The sequence below is a fragment of the Taeniopygia guttata genome, chromosome 19, assembly GCF_048771995.1.
Source record: "Taeniopygia guttata chromosome 19, bTaeGut7.mat, whole genome shotgun sequence".
Classification (NCBI taxonomy): domain Eukaryota; kingdom Metazoa; phylum Chordata; class Aves; order Passeriformes; family Estrildidae; genus Taeniopygia; species Taeniopygia guttata.
Window position 1 is genome coordinate 7628508 of NC_133044.1, and position 26150 is coordinate 7654657.

Consider the following 26150-nt stretch of genomic DNA (forward strand, 5'->3'; position numbering starts at 1 on the left):
GATGGTTTTGTTTTTCTGGAGAATTAAAGGCAGAGAAACTGAACCAGATGTTTCAGTGGTCAGTGCCCACAGCCACAGCAGCAATCCAAACACACCCAGGCACTGCCTGCTGACAGCATTTTAAAAGCCTGGCTTAAATGTCAAAATTGAAGTCTTGTGTCCCTCCCCTTCCCCATTAAACACAGCTTTACTTGTAGGTACTGAAATCTTTTTTGAAGTCTTGGACAGAGGTAGGAAACTTTTTCATCCTGGTTCCTGTCCCTCAGCTTTGATCTTCTAACAAGTTCCAGTTCATGGAAAGGAAGCAGGATTCTCCTGCCTTTCGCAGTGCATTCTGTAGCTCTGCTAGAAAACAGCTGGTGCTTCTTCTGGGTCTAAAAGAGTCTTTGTGGCAAGGCCCAAACAACATGGATATAAACAGCTTTTTTTCTTTTTTCTCATCAAGTACAGGCTGGCTCCAGTTTGTTACGTAACTTATTTGATGAGGTCAGAGAGCACAATAAATCTTGACACCCCTGGTGACAACAAGAAGAGGTATATAGAAGGGAATAACTTTTTGACATCCAATGAAAAATATTGATGCAGAAGGAATTTTGATTTGCAATGCACAGAGACTGAGCTTGGAGAGTTTGCAGGCATGCCCATGATGCTTTGACAACTGGAAAAATGAATTGTTGCCCTGTTATGGTGGATCTTTGTCTCTCTGCTTTTTGGAGGACACATGGAACTATACAGGGAATTATAAGAGGTTTATAAAACAGGCTATGCTTCCCCTCATCAATAGAGCATATGACACCACACTGGGAGCCCTAAAGCTGGCTTTCTTCTCTGGTTTGAATGTGTATAAAGAGAAGTGCATGAACTGAATGAAGAACATAATGCCCAGGATCTGGTTACCTGGATTCTGTGTGTTAGAGGGCCCTTGGACAATAAACTTATTCCTCTCAAATTTGATTCCAAGTCTACAAAATAAGGTGGTTTTTGCTCACCTTTGTGGTCAGGAGGCTTACAAGTCTCTTTTATCTTATACCAGCCTGGGTAAGTGCAATTGGCAGTTGCCCTGATCTTTGAAAATGAACAAATAAAGGACAGTCTTCTCTTTAATCTTGATTTAGACAAGCAACAAGGTTTAGGGCAATAACAGGAAAAATGAATATGTAGTACTGTGCTGGAATGGTTTGTTCACTACTTAACCTCTGTTTTTTTGCTGTGTTGTTCCCTGCTACCCATGAATAAGATGTTAGGCTCATTACTGCCAAATCTCCCTTCAGTCTCTCCATGCTCTGATCCTCCTGTGTTACTTTTTTTCAGTCATGCTTAGTGTAGATGTTTGACTCTGAAATGCAGATGTCAACCAACACATTTCTGTTTCAGCTGAATGAACAGCTATGTTCACAGATATTTCGCCTCTATATGACTCATTTACTTCATCTGTAAAGAGGAACTTCATCTTCAGACGAAATCTACTGACTTAATAAAAGAGCTATTCCAAGTTCTCCACTGCCAGTGTGAACTTGCATAGGGTATTTGGACAAACACAGACTTTCAGAAGGTCTTCACTTAATGGATGCTGAATTTCTCTGAACATACACTTGCCTTTGGGCTCATGGGCAGGAAACAGCCTTTGTGATGAAAGTGGCACTATTTCTTCAATTGTGCAGCGTGATCCAACTTACTGTTTTGTATTTGTGTGGAGCACTGTCCCACATTCCTCAGAACCACTGCTACTGCAGCAAGGTAGTTTACTTTCAAAATGTGGAACAACAGGAACTAGACTGTGTTAATGATTAAATTATACTGATGCTTGGAGTTTAAGTAACAGCTAATGCACTAATTTCAGTATAGGAAACACACTAAAAAAGCAGTAAGAGCTCCTCTTGATCTTTATAATTAATAAGAACTGCCATGATCCTTCAACATGTTTCTACCCACACTTCCTTTTATATGTTAAGAAATATACAGGAACTCACAGAAGTCAGCTGGTAGAAAGCCTTTCACAAAGCACTTTCCAGTGCACTGCACAAGCCATGTGTGTTCCCCTAAAGGGTCCTGGAGCCAGACCTTGCCCATGTTGGATCCTGGCCAACAGTCTCATTTCTTCCAGTGAAACAGAACAAAGTGAGGCCTTCAGACAAGAGTGTACCCAACACACCCTCTGAGCTTTGTGTACCCAAATAAGCACCATCAGCTGGGCTGAGTGTCTCTGGAAGGGAGATGAGTGGGATTCACATCACTTAACTTTAAACATCTCATTTGGCTAGTTCTCAAGTATCTCTAATTCATGGATGGAAGGGTGCATCATTAGAGAGCAATTCATCCATTTTAGGTGTCTGCAGTACGATGATGGGAATTCTACCCCAGTGCCTGTTCCTATGTACTCATTACATAGAAAGCCTAGACAGTTGGCTTGGATATAAATGTTGGAAGATGAGAGGTTTCTCTCACCTATCTAGATACAACAGAATCTGCTGGATATTAGAGGCTTTGTGGTGGCTCTGGGTCAGATAACAAATCCCTGAAAACACATTGCCACTTGGCTGAATCATTGCAACTATGCAAGATATTAATTTTAATTTAAAGACTGTTTATAAGAAGTTTCTGAAGTTTAGTCTTGGCCTAGAATGACTAAGGCCTAAAGCAGCCACTGATCCTCAAGATAAGAAGGTCTTTCAGCAGCTCTGTAATCAAAGGGAAAAAACAGCTTTTCTTCAGATCACTGCTTTAATCTTGTTCCTCCCACCAATGCTGGAATTTTGTGTTCTGCCCCCAGATGCAGAAGGCTCTTTATAGTGTCAGCCTGAATGAACAGTGGGAACTTATGCTGTCATTGCAGCTGCACCTTTGAGGTGTTGGAAATCACGTAACTGAAAGTTGACAGTAATGAAGTTGTGCAATATTTTTAAATATCATTTCTGCCACCACTCAGTTCCCACAGTACATAGGCAGGGATTTCTAGGCCTGTGGTGGAGAAGAGAATGAAGGGATTCAACTCAAGCCCTTGTTGGCATCTGGGGTCTTGCTGTCAGCCCTTCATGTGGCCTTTATGTGAACTGTCATCTTTAAAGGTTGCTGCCTTTGGGGAACAAGTGAAGGATTGGGGCATTAGGGTGGGTAACTTACTGGTATTTGACAAGTTGAGTGTCTCACCAGCTCTTTGTGGAGAGGTGCTTTGTCTCTGATGCTGGTAAATAAAATGGAAAGGTACTTGACCATTTTGGCTCTCTTTATTTAAACAATATAGATAACAGCAAAACACAAAATGTTTGCTCTTCTTGTTTCCCTAGGTGCAGGCATGAATATTCCCTTGGTTTTTACATTACATTGTCTGTGTGAGGCTTCTGTTTGTCACAGTAATTTAAAGGAGAACAGCAGTGAAGTTTTTTAGAGATCCCAACAGCTAATGCAAATACTTGTCAAATCACAGTAATGGATCAGTCAAGTGGAGACAGTTTTGCCTATCTGTGAGAAACCACTTTTCAAAACAAGATATATATCATATCACAGAAAACAAGAGGGTAGTAGAGAGTACTATCAGGCAAATGTGATAGCCCAGAGACGTCAGAGATCACATACCAGCTCTCTACTCATAATTGTTTAATTAAAGTCATTATTCTGCTCACCTGTGTAAAATTAACAAGTCCTCACATCTTCACAGGCTGAAACTTATGTGTCTCCTGTGCTGTCCCATGTCTAGGACATCAGTGAGGGCCTGCACATAAGGCCCTGTGAATAAATAAATGGTTATTGGGAAATAGTAGTGTCTGTGGGATGATAGCATTTCAACATTTATAGTCATCCTGAAGCTTTGTGACAAGCAGGTACAACAAAAGCTGAGGGACAGCTTCGTGGGAGAGCACTTCAGTGAAGCCACAAATTCAAGTCTACAGGAACTTTAGCCACATCACTGCCAGAGCTCTGTCCCTGGATAATCTTTCTTGCTCTCTGTGGAAATTCCCCAGAGAAAGTTTAGTCAGAGAGGCAGATTTGTCAAAATGATTCAAGGAAATGACTGCAAGAGCTGTGAACTTTTTTCTAGCTTCATTGTATTGAAGCCAGTGGGCTTAATTCTCCCTCCAGAGCTGCTGTGTGTACCACATACTTTTTGCAGGCAAAATATAACCCCAGACCTCCTGACCTTCTTTGTCATGTAGAGCAGGGCTATAATTTAAACATTTATGTGGAAGTTATTAGTACTGAGCACAAATGAATGTATATAAAATTGAGCATAAAATTGTACAATTGATCAAAAATGAGGTTTAACCTCTAAGCAATTCTTGATTTGAAATCCTGTCCTGAAGCACCTGAAAATATCAAAGAGGATTTTTTTTCCCCCAGAACTTCTTTAAATTTATACTCCTCCTTACCAAATGCATGTCTGCATGTAATGCTTCTTGTTAGCCTCACAAAGGGAGGTCACCATCATTGCTCTACCACCATTTGGATAAGGAAAGGGATTTGGAACTAAGGATAGGGACTGACTGAACTGGCAAATAAGGGGGGGGAGCTGGATGGAGAAGTGAGAAGTCCTGTTGGAGCCCAAGCCTGATTCAATAGGCACCTTCTCATCTCACTCTTCTCCTGGCACCATACTGTCTCCCTAGGCAACTATAGATTGGAGAGGAGACAAAAATTCTTGTATACAGACTGCAAAGCAATGACTTGAGCTTGGATGTAGGAAAATGTCAGGAAAATGCAGCTAACTAGCAGTTGAAGCAGAGGCGTTGAAGTCAGGTGCTTCAGGTTCTATTTTTGGCTTGGACCAGCCATTTCACTTCTTACTTTGGCTTCCTCTCTGCAAGATGAAAAATGAGGATGCCTACAGCTGCCTCCTGGGACTGGATCATCTTGCTAAAGCCAGGACTGTCAAATTTTATATTCTGGATGATGCTCTGTTGACCTCAGCTTTGGTGCCTGCACCTCTTTCATTTCTATCTCTGTTTTTTTTGGGCTCCCGCAGGCAAAACAGAGCAGCGTCACAGCAACAAATCTGGGGATTGCTGCTGGGTGGGAGCCTCCTCTGTTTCTGCATACCCTGGGGCTTTCCACCGTAGCATCTGATGTGCAAAATATCCTGGGCTGCCCCTTGGGTGATGTGGGTGTCTGTAGAGGTAATAAAGTACACTGAGTAAAGTTATGGCCCTTGTGCAAAGCACTTCCACTCCTGTCTAAATGAGGGATGCAGTTTGAGGGCACAGGCACTAGACAGGTGCTGGATCGTGTACAGAGAAAGGCAGCAGAGCTGCAAAGGGAAGTCTGATGAGGAGTGGCTGAGGGAGCTGGGGATGCTCCTTTTCCTGAAGAAAAGGAGGCTCAGGAGGAACCTTCTCACTCCCCACAGCTGTCTGGCAGGAGGGTGCAGCCAGGTGGGGTCAGGCTCTGCTCCCGGGGAACAGGGACAGGACAGGAGAAAACAGCCTCTAGTAGCACCAGGGGAGGTTTGCATTGGATATTGTGATAAATTTCCTCATCAAAAGGGCTGTGAAGTCCTGGCACACGCTACCTAGGGCAGTGGTGGAGTCACTGTCCCTGGAGGGATTTAACAGATGTGTAGAATTAGCCCCTGTGGACGTGGAGTAGTGGTGGACTTGTCAGTGCTGGGGGAGTGGTTGGACCCTATGAGCTTAAAGGGGTTTTAAGCTAAACATAATGATTGTATGGGCCTGCTCCGTTTCATTTATAACAGCTGCGTCTGTTATAAATACAATATAACTATGCAATGTCAGCCCGGGCAGGGCTCTGGGAGGGAACAGAAGGAAGTGCTGAATGCCAAGTGATGGTCACCACCTCAGCCCGGCCATCCTTGCTTTGAATGAACGACTTTTGCAAGGCTGCAGGTGTGTTGTCTTTGCTGCGTTCCCCATTAAATCCTGGATAGTTTGGGGGGTGGGGGGTGTGTCTCCTTTTTATTTACTGGAAGCACCTCCTGCCCTTCCCTTCTTGTATCAATCAAAATCGCTACCACCTAAATTCAGGTGTGCCTGGAGAGCTCCTCCTTCCCAGTGCCGCGGGGAGGGAGGCGGCCGCTCCAGCGACCAAAAGCTGATTTTAAGATTATTTCGGATTTTAGGTCAGGAGCGCTCGGAGCTGCGGGCAGCCAGGAGGAGCCTCCTCGCTGCCTTTCCACCCGATTGCAGGAGGCGCCAGGGCCCGGCAAGCAGGAGGATTTCGGCGGGGGCGGCCCCGGCCCGGCCCCTTTGTTCGCGTGGGGCGGGAGCGGCGGAGAGCGGCGGTGCGGCCCCGCATCCTCCCCCTCAGCCGCCGCCCAGGGCCCGCCCCCCGCCGCCGCTCGGCCCCGCAGGGAGTGGCAGGGCGGCTGCCGGCCGCGCTCGCATCCTGCGGCGGCACCGAGCCCCGGGCAGCCCCAGGGTAAGGGGGACACGGCGGGAGGGACGGCAGCGCCCGGCCGGACAAGCACAACAAAGGAGGGATGAAGGGAGAAGGTGCGGGAGGAGCGCGGGCAGCGGGGATGCGCCGCTCGGTACCGATGGGCGGCTCGGCCGCCGCGCATTGTCCTTGGCTGGGAAAGGCACCGAGCATCCTCGGCGGGCCGGATCCCGGCTGGGTTCCTCGGGCCCGGCAGCGGGAGGGGTTCGGGCCCAGCACCCAGCCACAGCCCCGGGCAGGGTGCGGGGCGAGCGCTCGGCGCTCCCGGGGCACGGGAAACGCGCGCCTGGAGCGGCCTGATGCCATGGAGACGGAGCTGGGAGTGGGTGTCAGCATCCATGTCTCGGTGCCGAGCGAGTTTTGGGTTGGAAATGGGAGGAAATTTGTCTTTTGTCTTTGGGAAGCTTGACTGCCTGCTGGGCTCAGTGTCCTCGCTCGGTTTTTCTTGTCTGACGATCCAGATATCGACATGAAGCACCACATCCTGCAGGATCTGATGTGGGTTTTTTGTCTGGTGCAAGATGTGCTTCTGAGGAAGGCCCAGGCTGAGCTGCTGGCATGGGCATAGTGCTCAGGGTATGAGCAAACAGGCAGATGCAGGAGGGCTCTGCCCCTTGCATCTCCTGACACAAAACAGCAAAGGATGTTCGGGGCAGCATCCAGGGATGGAGGCAGAGGCAGGAGTTGTTGTCTCCACAGTATCCAGACAGGCTGCAGTGGCGTTTTGGAAGCACTGGGAGACAAAGCACTGTGTCAGCACCGAGTGTTATTTGCTGCTCTGTTGAGCATCAGTCTCACAGGCCTGCAAACCTTGTCTCAGAAACTCATCCTGCTGGAATGGACGTCAGGTTTTACCACTCCATCTGTTACTGCTGGCTAGAAGTGTTTCCTTGAGGGTGACTTGCAACTCAAGAACTGGTCTGCACGTGGACAGAGATGTGTTTGGGGTGCCTGGCTAGGCTTGTTGGCCTTAGCCTCTGCCCAGCTACCTGATAAGAGCATTCCTCTCCCCTCAGTGCTCCGAGAGAGCCCCGTTAATCAGCACGGGTCTGTCACTGCTGCTGTGGTGATGCTTTTGAACATAGTGCAGCTCCTGATCTTACAGCTGGGTCTGAGATACAGCATTTTAAGAAATTACCTGCCTGCTGTTAGAGCCTGCCAGGGATTAGGAAGGAGGGAGTCTGCGTCAAACAGCTGTGTGCTCATGAAAGTTGTCACTGTCTGCCAGAAATCTCTGGGAGTACAGGACTTCAAAGGCTCAGCTCTGAGACACAGCACAAGTGACAACATTAGCACCAGCCACTGCAGCACAGCAGGGAGAAGCTGTGCTGGAGCCTGTCTGTCATCCCAGGAGCAGAGATGTGGGGCCTTCAGTTAAGGGAAACCTGTGCTTCTTCAGGAGGTGCTCTTACAATCAATATGAGATTATCTACAGAGGCCAAGGGCTGGTATGGGCTCCTCTAGCCTTGGAGGCTGCCACAATCTACTCTAGCAAGGGGCAGTTCCTGGTGTGTTTCCTCTTTATCCCCACTTGTGCTTTTTGATTTGGCAGAGAAGTGATGGAGAGCCCAGAGGAGGGGCTTTTCTGGTACCAAGGGATGTGGCTCTGTAAGGATATTCCAGGTTGATTCTTCCATTGTGTTATTGCGTGGTTAAAATGGATCAAGGCATGTGTTCCACCTCCTGATTGAGGCTGTTGATTTTATTTATCAAAATGCTGCCTCTATCCGTGAAACTTGGGGAAATAAATTTTTTTTTGAGAGGGTGTTTTATAATTCTGGTGAGGACAGGAGACGGTATATAAAGCGAGTTCCATACCCCAGGTACATGGTGTTGGTACCACTTTGCAGAGAGTACAATGCCTGGCAAGGTTTAGATACTTTTAAAGCTGTGGGAAAGCCCAGGTATGGGTAGCTAGACCTGAATGTGACTTGTGTTAGACACTGGTGTGCACTTATCTATAGAGATACCTGTAGATATTTATTGAGAGATCTATTTTTTCATGAATGCCTTTTATAAATACCTTGTGACTCTTTTCCTCTCCATCTCCCAAGGACTCAAGAATGACCAAGGAAGTTGCTGACATGGGTTGAGAGCACTATTTTATCCTCTGTTGCTGACTTAAATGTCCCCAGTAATCAGTCTCTGACTGTTATTCTTTTATCACTGTTCTTGTGGTATTTATGGTAGAATTTCAGGTCTTGTTAGCCAGGGATGATAGTACTGGTGATGTCAGGCTCCAGCATGACTTTGGCTTTGTTTTACTGGTCAGTTTTTACAAACAACAATATTAAGTTGCTGAATAAAGATGAACTGTCCATGAAGCCCAGGTTAGAGTAAGGAATTGGGTTTGGTCTTTTTTGTGTCCTACTCCATTCCTGTCTTCTCCATGTGGGTCCTTCCTATCTTACCCACGTGGAAGCTCTTTCTCCGTGGCTGACACTGATGGAGACACACAGAATTCTCAGTGTATCATTGTACAAAGTCTCTTTCTGCAGCACCCCCGTGCTCTTGGAGCCTTTCCCTGTTCTGCTGAGAGCAGTCTGTGTGCTCTGCTGAGTGTTGATGCTAAACAGGACAAAGCAAATGCACTTCCCTCAGAGCTGGATTGAATTTCTTGCTTTTATATGATTATGCAGTAGCTCTTGTTGTGGAAAAATTACTTCTGTGCATGTGACTGATACTTTCTCCTATTCCTGAAAAAAAATCCTGTTGAAACGTTTTAAATAAAACCTACAGCAAAGTACAATGGTTCTGCATCAGACTTTTTGGAAATCATCCCATACACTGGTACAGTTTTTATTATCCCATTCTAAATAAGTGAAACTGTATCTATAAAACAACCATGGCTGGTTCAGATGCAGCATAAGCAAAGAAAGATGTGTGAAGAGATAAAGCCAACTTTGTCATATTTTTGTTGCTTTTTTTTCTTACTCCAGAAGGATGGAATTAAATATGATGCTGACTTGAACTGGCACTGAAGTAAAGTGATATTTTCATTTATTTATTTCTATTGAACTAATGTTTAATCTCCTGCATAGTTGCAGAGGAATGTGACACAGACTGGCAAAATTCCATGTTGCAGTTTCTGAGCCTGTCATTAAGTCTCCATCTCCTCATCCCAGTATGCTGAAGCACAAAGGGAGTCTAAACTTTGGTTTATTTTGAGAGTTTATGCTCTGAATTCTGCTGTTGATTCCCTTGATAATTCCATTTGTGCCTGTGAAAGCCAAATTATTATTTTTGAAAATATTTATACTGTGTGTCTATAAAATAAACACTTCAGAAGGACTTCCAAGTGCTTTGATGGGTTAGTTATTCGGGGAGATTGTGATGCCATCTCTGCCACTGTTTTTCCAGAAGTCTTGAGAAAAATCATTTATTGCTGTTTCTCCCAGGTCCAAAAAGGATGTTGTAATTCTGACCTCCTTTGAGGTTTGTGAATTAAATGCTCTGGGGATGTTGGATATGTGGATCTTGGAACTTTTAAATACCTTTCTGCTCCTTATAAATCCATTTCCTGTGCTTTCACACATGCTTCCTTTAAAAAGGTAATGCAAATTAAATTGTATTGCCTGTGCCGGAGCTCTTGGTCAAAATGAATTCTATTTTATTTTACTGAATAACTTGCATAGTGTAGTAAAGACCATGTGGATATTGGTTACACTGGAAAGATTTCACAGAAACTTCAAAAAGTCATCTGATCCATCTGTCTGTTCCAGATTGGATCTGTTTTCACCTGTCATTCAAGGCAGAGGTTGGAAGATTTTTTTTTCCAAAGAATAATGTAGCAGTGAAGGAATTTGCACAGCCTCTCTGGGCAGTCTGGCTCAGTGGGAGCTGTTTTCTGTAATGCATGTTTTCCCCTTTGTTTTGTTGTTGTCATTGCCACCTTGCCTGTCTGCTTGCTTCTGTACAAAGGACAAAGGTGTTTCACTGACAAAAAGCAACACAATTTCTTTTGCAGTATGAATTCTTTTGCAGCACATCCTCTGGTGAGGCAGCGAAGGCTTCCAGCTTCTGACATAGTCACTGACAAAGGATTTCTCTGACTGATCTGTTCTCTTTCTTCCTTTGGCATATTCCTCCCCTATTTATCTGTTGCATCGTCCATTGACAATTTCTGTGTCCTGTAATTAGTACTGGAAACTTTTCAGGAGCCTGTCAGGCACAAAAAGCAGCTGCCTGTTGAAACAAACACTTTCCCATTCCTTGTGAACACTCACATTCGTGACCTGCAAGTTCCTCTCCTGGATGCAGGGTCTGTCCTGCCTGCAGAACAAACCTGCCTAGAAAAAGAGACCTCTCCAGTTGTGTTTAATGGGCTTTGTAGCCTCATATTTGGCTGTTGTATGTCCTGTACTGTGGCTCTTATCAGCACAAAGCTGGCCCTGGTGAATAAAGCCTCCTCCTTGGCTATATTTAATATTTAGCTATTTGTTTTATAACTGAAATCCTTACTGTGCAAATTGGAGCAGGTCAGTCTGCAACCTTGGATAAGTGCCTTTTTTTTTGTCTCTGGACTTGTTTTCCCCAGCTGGTAAGTTTGGCATGTTTAGCTGATGACCCATCCACCAGCCATCCCTAATGGAGATTTAATGATGGACAACATGGCACAAAAATGCAGCCATTTGTGGGATATGCTGCTGAGACAGAGGATGCCTGTTGGAGGAAGGATATTTTGCCTTTCACTCTTTTATGTGTCTGTTTATATGGGATTTTACTGGGGCCTGTGTAGTACCTTTTTGAATTTGCTGAGTCTCATCCATAGGAAAACTTTGTTTCTATGTGTACATATATTTATGTGTATTTTTAGTAAATGATTCTGGCAATATCAATGCCTCCTGCAAGCTTAATCTTTGTCTCTGAAGCATCTGCAAGCACTATTCCAGTTTTTATCTCTGAATCTCCCCAGAGCACATTGGCTGGGTGCTGGGAAGGTGTAGGAGCACTTCAGCACACTTACATGGAAATGTCAAAGTCAGATGGTCCTTTTTGGTGATCTTATTATTCAGGTTTGTGGACTGCTGTGATGCACTCTGCCTTAGGGTGCCAGCAACTTTGATTGCCATTGTTGGAAGTGACAACTCAGTTTTTGCTCTTCCTTTTTGGCCGAAACATGACCAGTTTGAGTTTGAGATGTTGTGCCACACTGCTCTGCACTGTGGTGTAGGGAGGCTGCTTTTGTAAGGGCACTGTAGTTGCCTGGCTAGATGAGATTATATCTTGATCTCTGTACAAAGTCATGATTGTGGCTTTGCCTGCATTAGTGGCATAGAAAGAGCCTGTTTCTGTGAGAAGTGAAGGAGCTGGTGACTCTAAAGCTCCAGCTGGAGCACGTGGTGCTGTGGTACTCCAGGAGTATGGTGGGCTGATCCATCTGTCCTGCCTACCTGCTTGCAGAGTGCATTGCTCTTATCTCCAGAGATATGAACAATTAGATCTTATTTTTAGCACTGATCTGTCTATCCAGACCCTTTCCTTTTGGCTATTGGCAGCTACACATCATGGACTGGTGTGTGTGCTTCTCAGTGGCATGGCAGTGTCTGGATGGAGCTCCTGATTGAAACCAGGAGCGTCCCAGCTCCTGCTGGGTCTCTGCTGCTGGGGATTGACAGCCTGGCCCAGATGTGGCAACCTCTCGTGTTCCTGCCAGCCCAACAGGTCCTGCTGGAGTGGCATGTTGAGTCTCCACACCTGCAGTGCAATCTGCCTGCACAGGGTGGGGATTTATTTTCCCACTCCCTAGGAGCTGCAATCCCCAGCCCCCCTGTGTGCTCCACACTAGGGAGCCATCCTCTGCTGTGGCTTTGAGTGGGGATCTTGCCTCTCTCCATGTGAGTAAACTTGGCTTTTGCAAGGCAGGGTGGGAGGTGTGCAGACAAAGGATCTGTGTGGCAGGAGGAGATAACATATCAAATTGGACCTTATCTGTCAGTATTATACCTTGTCAAAATTATGATTTTGGTCATTGATAGGGATGTAATTTGAATATGATAGGGGTGTAGTTTGAATAAGATGTGTTCCTTCTTGTACTTTAAGGTCCGTGAGCTATCCAAATTCCTGCTGTGAGAGATGAGTGAGGTTACAGGTGGTAAATTACAAAACTTCATGATTAACACACACTTACTGAAAGCAAACTCTCCAGTTGCCCCTTCCAACCCAACTGGTTCTACCATTGTCTGTTTTACTTTTAAACTTCCCTCCTGTTACACCCAGTGTGTCAAGGTGGGTTAATTATTCTTTAAACTTTTGTGAACAGTTGCTTTGTTTGCAGGAATGACATTATGTTAGCTCATAGTATTTGGCATAAAGTTTGTCCCTGGCCTGGTGAGATTGCCTGGGATGCAGCATTGCACTTTGGGTTGCCCATGTCTAGAACAGACTGAGTTCAAGTGAGGAGCCTTGGAGAAGGTCAGCTGAGATGGAACTGGCCAGTCTCCTGTCTCAGGACTTCTCAAAGGAGAGCACTGCTTGCTCCAAATGGCACAGAGGAGGCAGGCAAAGGGCAGAGCTGTCTCCTGGGAGCTGGGCACAGTGGGAGGGTGTCAGAGTTGTGCAAAGGGCACAGGAGGTACGTGGGCAGAAGGTTGGCTTGGATAAATCAGGACTGGCAACTGCTGGGGGCTTTCCTGAGCAGCAGAGGCTGAAACTGGAATGAACTGTCTTGTACAGTGGTTTCAGAACCAATGGAAGGGGGCTGCAGCAGGGGCAGGGTTGTGGATTCGTGTCCTGCATTCCTGCCTGAGGTTTTGGCAGAGGCAGGGTCAGGTTTCCCTTGGTGTTTGCACTGGGGTTGTTCTGAGGAGATTCTGTAGATGTTACACCTGCAGTGGCAGTGGCCCAGGGCAAGGCTTCTGTTTCATCCTGGGATGACCAGGTCTCCATCACAAAAAGGATTGCATTAACATGGTGCCTTGTCCTGTGCACTTCAGAGTGTGTGCAGACACTGGTCAGCATCAGTGGAGCACAGTGAGGACTTTAGGGGCAAGCCCAGAGTGTCCCAAGGCACACCAGAAACCTGTTGCATCCTAGTCTTACTAACCAAATCCTCTGCAAGTTTAAAGTGGTACAACTGCAGTGCCATCAGACAGGCTGGTCTGCACAGCCTGCCTTGTAAAAAGCAGGGAAAAATAAGGGCAGAAGGGACCCAGGTCCTGGTTTTGTTTCATAATCAAAGTTCAGGACAGAGGTTAGATTATAGAAGTGCACAAGTTAAAATATATGTATTAATCTGAACTCCAGTTAGTAACAGATAAAGTGCCAGAGTGAACTTTAGTGCTATGCTAAATCACCAGTCAAAAGCCAGGAAATTCCAAAAGTTCAGATCCTTCTGCAGCTCTGCACAGCATGCATAGCATGGTGGGTGGTTGTATAGCTCATATTTAATTAAAGAAATTGTTTCTCCAGTAGAAGAATAGCAAGCCATTATAATGGAATATATATGTCATGTATCATTGTGTCTCCTGCACTTGGCTTGCTCTCCTCATGTTTCTGTTCCAGATGCTGTTTTTGACAAATAAGACTTTCTGTGAATAGGGAACTTGGATTTTATCAAAGCCTCCTTCTCTAATGGAATAGAGTGGCAATAAATCAAGTTTGAACTGACCTGCAGGACAGCAGTTGTGAAACCTCTGTGTACATTCTGTTCCCTTCCCATGTGAGCCTGCAGCTTTGGTGTCGTGCCCTGAATGAATCTCTGCAGGGACACTGTCCCCTGCCCCCAGGGGTGAACTCTAGGCAGCAGAAACTCATGCAGAACCAAGACCATGTCCAGGATTTTTCCCACAAATTAGAGATAGTTGTGCTCTGCAATTAGCACAGAATTGTTGCTATCTGCTGTATCAGTCCTCAGGAGGCATTTTGCCAGCATGAGAAGCACAAGCTCATCCAGCCCATAAATTACTCCACAAGTTATGTGATTACTTCCTTGAATGTACTTGAGCTTTTTCTGCACTTTGCCTCAGGATTTGCATTGTGGTTTTTTGAGTGCAATAGGAGGGTTTTGCATATTGTTCCTTTAGAAAATCTTGGTTTAGCAGTAAATCACAGGATGTTTAGTCTGTCTCAGAGGTTAGAATTAGTTTTAAAAATACCTGAGCTTTTATTTAAAAGTACTCTAGGCTTTCTCATGGCATTCTGTGCTAATTATTCCAAAACTTGAATGAGCAAGAAGACTAAACACACCTTCTATAGAGGTTAACAACACTTCACACTTGTCAGGGAAATTATGTAGTGACAATGGAGCTTTATGGCTGAAAACTTACTTGAATTCTCCAAGACAGAAAAAAACCTGATGGCTGACAGGATTCCCTGGTTTTCCCTACATGTAACTGTGAGCAGTATGTTCCTTTCATTCCTGCAGTACTCTGTCTCCATTCCCTCTATGGGAAAGGAAAGGATTTCTTGGGAGAGGAGTCTGACCTTAATTAAAAATGAGTGTCTTTCATTTCCTCTATACTCCAGTTAAGTGCAAGGATTTACTCCTAATCTGCCACTGCTTCAGAAATGGGTTTCTGGTGGCTTCTCAGGAGTAACTAATCAGAGAAGTGAGAAGGGAATGACACAATTACCTTGGATCGGATGGAGCATCTTAAGGAATTAAAAGCTAAAATTGCCTTTTCTTCTCAGCATAATCTCCGTCTCTATCAGCAAAGCTGCAGTTTGGTGTTACCATATCCTGTCTCTGATGGGATTCATTTCCTGTCCCTTTCCCACGAGACTGAGTGCTTCAAGTCTGGCCCTTGGATTTGGATTTCAGGCAAAATTCTGTTCTTGAAATCCCTAACCCATCTTTGCAGCCTGGTCAGTGCTGTGAGCTTGAGGCACCAAATCTTGCTCTTGTCCCTGCCGTGGGACACTGGCAGTAATATATCCAGGAGATGGGGATTTGCTGCCTGAAAATCTCATTTTCCTGGGAGTGGGAAAGGTGCAGAAAAGCTTGGAAATATGGAGTGGATGCAACTAAATGCTCAGAAACAAGAAATAACTTTAAAAACCCCCCAGTTTCTTTAGGCCAGTAAAGGTTTTATATAAGGCCTAATAAAGAAATACCAGATTTGGCTCTGAAAGCTTTTTGCCTTTATTCTGTGTGCTTATTGAAGTGAGTGCAGAGCTCCCCCAGCGATCAGGGGATCAATTTCTTCTCTAGCATTTTATTTTCAGGGAGATGTTGAGCTTCACATACTGAACATTTACAGTGCCTGATGCTGAAGGTTTCTGCCCTCTGCAGTGGTGTTTTCAGAAGGGAAGCAGGGGTGGCTGCAGGGCTGTTCTAAGGTGGGTCTGCTCTCACCCAGAGTCTCAGAGGCTCTGACAAAAGTCAGGGGATGAAACTCAGTGATTGTGAAGAGAATGACAGAGATCAGGGGAGGAAACACCTTTGAGGCTAATGCAAAGAGTTTGTGTTGATTGAGCCAGGATAGCCCCGAAAAGGGCTGAAATTCCACTTGCAAATGTGCTGCATCCCAAACCCTGGTGTTCCTCATCTCTAGCATGAACATGAGGAAGGATGGAATAGTGTTTAAATAATGGCACAAGCAATTGATTCTCAAGAAGTTGTCTTAGATAGGAATAGGTAAAAAGAGAGACCTTAATGTCCTAACCTTTCCCAATCCAAATAGCTGTCTCTGAAGTCACTTACTATTTGCATTAGTCAAAATTATTTTGGAAAACCATGTTGTCCTGCTTCTCTGCATTGTTGTTATCATTAACCTTTCAGACAACATGATGATGTTGATTTCCCTCAGTCTGATAATTAAATGTTGTTCTTTACCTTTTTTTCCTATAGGCCTCATCCCTAAAAAGGTCTGTGCATCTCTGAGTGAAAAATTCAAATTTAATTTCTTACATGTGAATTTTCAAATTTAGAAAATTAGAAACCTAAATCTAGACCAAAGTGTTAGAGCAGTATTCAGATACATCTGGCTGGAATTCTCCATGGGTCTGCTCTTACAGTGAAATCCCCATGCCTTGCCCAGGGTGTCACGCTGGGTAAACAATTCTTACATCCAGATCCAGCCAGAAGGAAGCACCAGGCACAGGATGGGATTCAGGCCAGCTCAGGCTGGTGTCTGGAAACATGTCCCTGTGTCTTGCAGGTGTTGTAAGTCAAGGTGAAGAGATCCTTATTTTGTGTATGCCCATGAGGGCTTTCCTCTGGGGCGTGTGCTGGGTCTGGGTGTCTGCTTTGTACTTATTGCCATCCTGAATAGGTGTTATTCCATCTGGCAAGCAAGTATCCTGATGTTTTGCTCCTGGTGGAAGGTATTTCTTGGCTGTACATCTGTATTTAGTTGAGAACAGTTCCCATCTCAGTTTTGGAGACAAATTTCAGGAGATTACGATCTGGAACGAGCATTTCCTCTAAAGAGAAAACGCCTCTAGTAACACCCTTTTCTTCTGCCAATGAGAGAAATTGATACTAGTGGAAAAAAGCCCCAAAACTGTTTATTAAAAAAACCCAAACAATGGGAGGGAGGGTATAGGATTAAATAAATGCTAGATATGAACTCCCAGAAACTTACCCACCCACAGCAGAACAAAAAAAGTCAAAAATGCCTGGGTGAGAAGAAGACAGGGGCTGACTGCATGGCATGGAAAATGTGATGGGTCCCTTTGTGTGTGGGAAGGAAGAGGAGTTCAGGCTGGAGCAGAGCAGCTGGGAAACCTGCTGAGTTTGTGGCGTGGGTCTCCTTCTTGCAGCAGCCAAAGGTGGTGGATTTTAATGCCCTTTCTCGTGGTGGTTCAGCTCCTCTGAGGTTTCTGGAAAAAAACCCAACAAAAAGGAGGATTCCTGGCACAGCTTGCAGGCGAGGGGAAGGAAAGGGAAAACCTCTTTATTGCTTCAAGCTCACCAAAAACCCAATCCAACAAGAGGAACAAGGCAGTGATCCTGGGGCACAATGGAGAGAGCGACTGAACGAGCTCACGGTCCCAGGTCCCTCTCAACAATACCACCAACATTCTGGGCATAAAGCAGATGTGTGCATGAAGTATCATCATAAAGTCACCCCAGACACTTCCCCTTTCTGGATCTGAGCCTATGTGACACACATTCAGCTGTCCCCTTTGCTGGTGGAAAGATGGGGAAGAGAATATTTTGGTCGTTTGAAGCCGAGTTTCGTGTTGTTTTCCTGGGATGCTTTTCTTGGTTGTGGGAACAGACAGAACCATTCATCCTGGTGTGGAAAGACTGCAGGAAGAATCTAGCAGAGATCTAGAAAATGCTTGTTTGTGAGATCTTGTAAAAGAAATAAAAACAAAATAAGTGGAGCTGGTGGCACTGGAGTATCCAGAGGAGCAGATGGGGTTTTCTTTACAGTGTATCTGCAGAAAGTCACATTTCCATGGAGTTTTGCAGGAAGGCAGATGTACAGCTTATGCAGGTAATATGGGGAGTAGGAATGATAAATAACATAGAGAATAGGAGCAAATGGGGTTTTCTTTACAGGGTATCTGCAGAAAGTCACATTTCCATGAAGTTTTGCAGCAAGACAAATTGTACAGCTTGTACAGGTAATATGGGGTGGAATACAGGAATGATAAATCACATAGAGAATAGAAATTTTCTGTTCCTTTGAAGTTTCTGGATAGAGCTTAAAGACTATTCTGGCTGATTTCAGTACCAGGGAAAGAGGGATGGCTCATGTGTTTGTTACACCACATATCTGCCTGTGTTCAGCCTCTACTGGCTGGAAGCAAATTTTCTGGAAGAGCTGGAGACAGGTTTTTCAGGAGGGCTCTGCTAATAGAGCCCGTTGGGAAGCTGAGGGTTCTGTATGGGAGCTCAGAGCACGTTGTTATCTCTAATGGAGCAGGGCAGTGCCCTGTGGAGATACTGGCCTGTGTCCCAGGCCAAGGATATTTCTGCAGTATAAAAGCTGCATCACTCGGCCAGGAACTAATGTGGGACCAGGATGGCTCAGGCAGCATTGCTCTGGGTGGTGAAGATGACCTCATGGTGTCATTTGGAAGAGCTCAGTGTTCAGAGCTTCCTGAAAATCTGCTCATATATATTTGTGTTGAAGTGGGGGAGGAACTGGTGACAGAGAAGGGGAGTATCTGTCCCTAGCAGCACGCACAGACTTCTTCAAAAGCATCCCAGACATTTATTTTTATCTGTGTAGTACTGACAAACTGCATTTATAGTAAAATTTACTCCACTTCATCCTTATTTCCCTGTGTGGTGGTGAATGTGCAGGGTGTGCTGAGGCTGCTGTTGGGGCTGTGGCCAGCCTGCAGCTTGTGCCAGTGGCACTTCAGGTGAGTTTGCCCATCAGACCCTCCCCACAAGCTGGCATGCAGTGGGCACAGCCAGCCAGGGGACCTGCTGTGGCTCCCAGTGGCATATGAGAAGTTTTTGCATCTGTGACCCCAGTGAGTGTGGCCATGAACTGGTTATATATTTCAGGATAAAAGCATCTCTCTGTTCCAAGGGGAGCACGATTAGCAGCCTGTGGAGTTCATTTGGGTTTAGCATTAGTGTGTTGAAAGCAAATGTGTTTGTGTAAAGATTTCTGGCAGAAATATTTATGTGGTGGGAATACACTTCCTGTTGTTTCTCTCCCCAGTGTAAAAATATCCAGTTGTCCTGAAAAGAAGCAGAAAATCACAATATCCTGTGATGGGAGTGGACAGCTGATCTTTAGGGATAATGAGATGTGGAGAGAGGATGAACTGAAGTTCCTGTTTCCTCGAAGATGAGCAGCAAAATAGAATAATACACTAAATTCACTGTTCCCTAAAGTTTATATGGTTCTGGCTGCAAAGTTAAGGATCCAGAGATGCTCTCTAACAGAAGATTGAAAAACTGTAAAATCCTTTTATTCTTCTGTCACCTTTTCCTACTTAAATTCTTCCCTACTGCTGTTTTTTCCTCCCCAGTGTCTTTTTATCATCTTACTCACATCCCTGGTTAATTCAACCAGCTGTGTGGAAGCACCAGCAGCCCCAGGCTGCTTAATCCTGAGTACACCATCAACCTTGTAACCAAAGTGTAGGACCAAATAATGAGTCAATTCAGGAGTAAGGTAATGTTGTGAAGAGGGCAAACTTTCAGGCTGGAGGTGATGGGTGGAGATCTTTAGCTAAAGCACATCACCTGCCAGCAGAAGAGTCAGAAATCAAATTTGTCTGCAAAATCAAAGCCAGCCCTGGGCAAATGTGTGGTATGAGATAGAGTGGGTGGGAGATGCCACATCTGATAAGGGGAACCTGGCTGATCAATGTTTCTCACCTCCAGATTCAGGTCCTTCTCTCCCTATTTTATGCTGAACAGAGGTGGAAGCTGCAGCCTCCTGTGCAGCTCTGACAGCTGTTCCTCACCAGCTCTGCTGCAGAAAGTCTGTTTTTTTTCTCTTCCTTAAGAAGAGCTTTTTGCTCTTGTCTGTTTTTTCTGCTGTGATTGGAGCATCCAGCCCTGCCTTCTGTGTGAGGTGGATATCTGCAGGTGTCTGAATCCCCCCCAGGTGTTGAACACCTTTGTGGGCACATGGGGGAAAAGCCTTGATCCCTCAGTTTGTTGCTCAGGCTCCCTCCCCAGGATGTCTCTGCTGATCCCTCCTTTCTTTGTCTCTTTAAGCTGATGTAGGATGACTGACTCTTACTGCACTTTGGTGTTTTAGATATTTGTGAGCCCTCAGGAATACAGCTTTGGAATTCTCCTTGTGGTTTTCCCTCCTCTGTGTCTGCTTGCAGCTTTTCCTGGAGCCCTGCCAGCCCTCTGCTCGCTCTGACCCAGCCTGTGTTCAAGTCCTTACTCATGCCTTAATCATTTCCCATCCTGTTATTGCAATTCCCTCCTTGCAGCATCTGTAAATCTTTGATTCTCAGGGGTGCTGCCTCTTTCCTTTGCCCAGCGAGCAGTCCCCAGCTGCTTCTGGCTGGTCCTTGGATTGCTCTCCTTGCTGTTAGGTTGGCATTGTCCCTGGTTTGCTCTGCTGCCTCCTTTTTCCCTCCACATCCTAGCCTGCTGACTCCCAGCCTCAGCTTCCTTTTGGCTGATAGGCTCAATTTTTAAACTATTTTTCTTTATCCATTAGGAATGTTACTGCTTTTTTTTTTAAACACAACTTAGTCATTTCCTTTATTTTTCCTTTCTTGTCATAAGATTGTTCTTGTTGATGCAACATCCTTGCAAGGAATTTGGAGGTTTTATTCCATTTGCCTTTTGCCTCCTGGGGAAGGGAATGACATAAGGAAGGGTTGTGACTTCACTGATGATGTTGGTAGAGTTATGTTTAATTTTCATGAAATCTTGGTGGTTTGTTTTTCTTTTTTTCAAAATTTCTTGTAAATCCATAGGGTCAAATGTCCTTTTTTTCTGTGATAGTTTTTGGATTTGTGTTTAAGGAAAGGAGCTGAAAGCCCCATCTCAGGCACTGGCTTCATCCTTCCTTCCCTGCCAGTTTGGAGAGGCTGCCCTGAAGGCTGGTGGGACTCAGGGCTGTGCATGAAGGGTGGTGCCTTTTGTCAGGGTTCTGACAGCACAACAGAGGCTTGGCAGGTGCTGAACTGAGGCTTTAGAATTTAAAACCAGTCAAAACCATTTCAGTTGCTCAAATCCAAAACTGTATTTAAATTCTTGTTGAATGGCTCTGGGAATTTTCACCTTTGGCCTAGGACTTTGATACTGATGAAAAAAAAAAGTAACATGAAGATGGGAGATGAGGGAAATGACCACCCTTGTTTTGTAGGAGAAGAAATGAAAGGTTCTGACTCCTCTAGGGCTGTAAGGACAGAGCTGGGCACTGCTTTTTGGGAGCCTGGTCCATGCTCTCCCACTCATCCTCGATCTGATTTCTTTGTGCTCATCTCTCCCAGGTGTGTGACCATGGAAGAAGAGATGCACCATCAAGAGGCCTGAGCAGTGACACTGGGACAGCTCTTGAGACCCTGGCCACAGGAGCCTGAGATCCAGGAGAGGAATCATGCTGAAACCAAGTGGACTTAAAATCCCAGGCAGGGCTGGGAAGCACTCCAGCCCCGTGGGACGGGCGTCGGGGACCACCACAGCTGCTGCCACCTCTGGCTCAAAAGAAGGTAAAGGCTCCATGCAGGGCCAGGAGCTGTCCAGGCATTGCCTGGCATGGAGGCAATGGGCTGGTGGAGCCAGTGTTCCCTGGGATGTGAAATTCCCCACCTGTATGTGGGTTGATGGATCAAAAACAAGTGTAAGAGGGTGAATAAATGGGCTCCCTCTCCCAAGTAATGCACAGAACTGGGATGTTGTGCAGTGGGAGGGAGACAGATGGATCCCCTGATGTTTAGGGCTGACAGAGGTACCTGTACACACACTGACAGGGGAAGGGCTGACACTGGGCAGATGGGAACCTCCCCATCACCTTAAACACTGCCCTGTAGCCATTGCTATTGGCCTGTGGGGATGTAGGAGTAATTACTGAGCACTTAAGGTGATTTGGCCTGTGCTGCTTATGTCAAATTAGTGCCTTTGTTTAAACAGAAGCATTTGAAGCCCTAAGATTTGAGTAATGACTTACCATCACATGCCTACACATCTTGCTCTTGTTGATCTATATCCAGTGTATACAGAAGCTATGCAGACTGCCCTATCAGTATAATTAACAGTTCAAAAGCAGCTGAGGGTGTGTTTTGCTTAGGATTCATTTTTCTGGCTTATTGGCTGGTGGGTTTTTAAAATTATATGTAATTTAGTAGATATTCAAGATGGGAGTTTTGCATGTCGTGTTTTTCATTTCACTTTGTTAAAAAAGGCTTTCTTCTTGCTTCTGGGGAAAACCATCAGGATGTATATTCTATCAAAACTTGTACTTTCACTATATTACACTTTTGTTTGAGAAGGTCACTGGTGGCTTCTTTAGATCTGCCAACCTCTTGTCCTTATAATTCAGGCCACTTCCTACACGTCTGGTTACTTTGCTATATGTTTCAGTCTCCAAAATATAGAACATTTAGCAGAATCAGGAAAACTTTTTACCTTTCAGGCAGTGTTTTAAATCAAGGGGATAATATTGGTCAAAATTTGCTTTAGCATGCTTGGACAAATTAGTCTGGGATACTAATGCTGCAAAATGAGGGTCACCAGACAATGCTGTCTCTTGTCAGAGTAATGCAGAAGTGTTAATTATTTAATCAGAACAAAAAATACCCCTCTCTTAGGTTCCTGTTGTGCCTGAGCACATTGGGATGGTGATTAAGGCACAGCCTCTGGACAGGATGTTCACACAGACTCTACTTGCTGCTGAGGCACTGGCTCTGCTCCCTTATTACACATCAGGGGCTGTGCTTTGCTCATGGATTCTTCCAGCTGAGCTCTTCTGCCAGTGACCAATAGTGTATGTATAACCTCTGCCACTGTGAATTCTTTCCCCAAACAGTATTGTAAAAGCCACAGCTCTAACTGGGCTTTTTGCACATCTGCCCCTCTTTTTTGAGGGGCCAATCACTGCTTGAGGTCATGGGCAGAGTTCCAGATCCTCTGGTGTGATACAGCACTGCAGGGACTGGAAAGGAGATGCTCTTCCCTTGCTGAGGACTTGGCCCTGTGTGTGGATGTTAACAAATGTTTGGATTACAGTTTTGTGTGAATGGGTTTTAATATTAGAAAGCCTGATTTCTTTATTTTGAGCCCAACTCTAAGATACTGAAGTATCCTTTTATTTGTTTCCTGGAGGAAGGCATAAATTGACAAAGGAAAAGTTTGATAGGTTTGGCTGTGTATTTTGAAGTTATTCTTCTGACCCTGTATTTCTGAATTTCCCACTTGTTTCTCCATGCCCTCAGCTGTGATTGAGGAATGACCCTGAACTCCAATGATGTGCCTCTGTAACTCCCTGTTGTGACTCTCTCAAGGTGCTTTGGTCTGCATTTATAATTGCAGCATGTCATGGAGTTGCTTTTGGTTGATTTTAATCACATGAAAAACATCAACATGAGGGAAAAGATCTGAGGCCTCTCTTCCCCCCAGAGGCTTTGTAGTGGCATCTCAGCAGGCACAGTTGATGTGTGTCTTGTGCTATGAAAGGGTCAGGCAGTGGCAGGGTCAAGGCAACCTCTGGGCTGAATGCAGTGCCTGTTTGCTGGAGTTGCTTTGTGCCTTGTTCAGCCATCTGTCACCAAGGGATGTGCAGCCAAGCACCCTCTGTGGCTCCAAATGAAGTCTGACCTTTGGCTTGAGGAGTTCTGAGTGTTATTCCTGGAAAAAAGTGGGTATGGAGAAGGGGAGAAGTCTTGTGATGGTGGGTTGGTGCTGTGTGACAGATGTACTGCTGCTCCTCTGCCTCTCAGGACAGCACAGGAGGCTTTTGGAACTTGTGGAGCTGCTGGAGCAATCCCAGCAGGAGCCATTCCTACCTGGAAGGTGAGAACAGAGCACAGTGGGGTTACTTAAACAACATGGGCTGGGTGTATAAGAGCCCAGCATGGGCTGCAGTGTTATCTGTGTTATCTGTGGCACCTTTTTGCTCAGTGTCCTGCTCCAGAGCTGTGTCCCTGCATGGCCTGTGCCTGCTCTTCCTCCTGCAGATCTCTCCAAAAGTCTGGCCAGCTGCCTCTTGCTCCTCTCCTTTCCAAAGATTATCTGTGAGCAAAGTGTGCATCCCAAAATCCTGCTGACCTACCTATGTGCCCTTCTCTGAGAGCAGCAGCATCTGTGCTGGCTGTGGGGCCCAGCCACAGTACAGTTGTGGGATTCAGCCTTTAATAGGGGAAAACTACAAGAGAAAATACTCTTTTTTTGTGTTAAATTGGTTTAATTCTATTCCAGAGCCAAGTGTCCACATCACTGAAACCCTGACCATAGCAGGCACTGATGTGAATTTTGGGGATGCTTGCATCCAAAGAATCTGGTGGTAGATGGCCATGGAAGCTGGATTTCATTACATTTCCTGGATTAATCATATCTGGGCCACTAGACTTTAAATGAAGTCTTAAAGTTGTATGAAGGAGTCTCTGTGTGAGGAGTTTAAGAAGCCCTGCAGAGAAACCATGAGTTCCATGACCTGTATGCACTGAAAGTGGTTCCTGGGAGGTTGACAAGGTTTTCCTGACTCCACAAAAATTCATTACATGCCCCTGAGCTCCTGCCTTACTCCTTGCCTCTGCACTTACCCACCTCTTGCCAGAAAAGCCAAAGGAGACGCCTGCATTTTCTGGAGCTTGATGGAAGAAAACCAGAGTGGTTTGGGTTATAAAATACAGAGCTGCAACACTCATCTGTGTGAATTTGCTACCTTGGTGGAGGATAGAAATCTCAAATATCCTGAAATGTAGTTGCAGAAAAGAACCATAAATCTAACAAAGCACAGAATTAAACTGCAGCAATGCCCAGTCTGTTCCTTGGCTCTGGGACCTTGGGGCTGGCTCAGAAAAACCCCAGAAGGGGATTTTATCTTTCAGATTGCATGTTAAGAGAAGATGCCTGTTCTTCAGTTGTACTTAAGATATATCAGAGACATTAGCTGCAGATGATCCTCTTCCCCTCCCATGAGTTTATCCAAGCAGAGGTACTTCCCTTTATTCTTACTCTGGAATACACAAAGTTGCTTTGATTTCTGCTTTCTCTTTTCCTCAGTGTTCTGTTCATATTCTTTTGTAGAGAGTCAAGTGTCTCTTATCTGTCTCTCATTTCTCTCTTCCTTTCTCAGACATGGAGATTCCTCTTCAACATTTCCATGTACTCTTGACAGCTCACATCTTATGTACCAGAAAAAGGGTGGATGCAGATGGGAGATGTTGTGTGTGCATTTCTATAGAATTCCACAATTCATGGCTGTAGGTTTCTGTAGAGACCAAACGTGCTGCAGTCACACTGAGCCAGCTTGGCACACATGCTGCATCACAGTTATTTTTCCTGAAAACTTATTCAGAGTCAGTTCTGCTCATGGAATGTCCTGTGTCCTCTTTGAACTTCCCCTGAGTGGAGAGTTGTTGTGTCTCCTCACCTGAGCTGGTGCTGTCACAGAGCCATTAGGTTTAAGAGCTTTTGTGGTGGTGGTCTGGATTAGGTATGCTGACTTGCTGTGGTTATGGGTTTTTTTTTTTTAAAAACAGAAATTGCAATTTCCACTGAAAGTCAGTGGGCAGCTGACGTGGACTCCTGGAAGAAATTAGCCCTGAGTAATGTCCATGCTGGCTATCCTCCTCCCTTCTCTCCTCTAAAGCTGGAACAATGGAAAAAATAAGTTCTGCTGCTTTGCAGTAACTATTTTCCTCAACCAGACTGAAAATTCATCTCTAGCTGCCTTAGGAGAGGATTTCCCACAAATGTCTTGGCTTATTTCCCATATTTCAAGTGAAGAAAGTCACTGCTCTTGACCCCACATTGAAGAGAGGTTTCTGTGCTAAAAGCGTGGGTCATGGGTAAAGGGCTCAATATAATATTTGGATTTCTTGTTACAAAGCTCATATGCCTCAGTTCCTTTCCCACCCTCCTAATGGAAGAGCCTGCTTTTGCAAGATGGAGAGAGAATGGAAGCTGTGATGAATGGGCCCACAGAGCCCTCCCAGCTGGTGGAACAGGTGAAAGCTGCTGGGAAGAGAAGCATTCACATTTCAGAGTGGGTTTTGTCTGCTCAGAGCAGTGTTAGAGTAATGTGGTTGGAGGAGAAATTTGCCTTTCATACTTCATTTGGCTGTCAGCTGGCTCCAGTGTTTGTTTATAGTTCATAAATCTCTTGTTCAATTAAAAAAATCTAGCAAAAGATAGAGGACAAAAGAAATATTTATATTTGCAGATGGAGCTGGGCAACACTGAGACTTCAGTGCTGGAGGCAAAAAAAGCCCAA

At 45.2% G+C, this 26150-nt stretch overlaps 1 protein-coding gene across 6 annotated transcripts in view; it reads left to right on the forward strand.

Annotated features, from left to right (window-relative positions):
• CLIP2 (CAP-Gly domain containing linker protein 2) overlaps nucleotides 1-26150 on the forward strand; it is an 86993-nt gene that overhangs the window by 6421 nt on the left and 54422 nt on the right. For 3 of the 6 annotated variants that reach the window (XM_002191948.6, XM_012568740.5, XM_072916845.1), the window contains exons 1-2: nucleotides 6210-6366; nucleotides 21208-21426. In XM_002191948.6, the coding sequence (XP_002191984.4) occupies nucleotides 21315-21426 (112 nt within the window). In that variant the 5' untranslated portion in view covers nucleotides 6210-6366; nucleotides 21208-21314. Of the gene's footprint in view, nucleotides 1-6209; nucleotides 6441-21207; nucleotides 21427-26150 lie in introns of those variants that run through there. The other 3 variants (XM_072916844.1, XM_012568739.5, XM_012568738.5) reach the window with 2 other exon arrangements.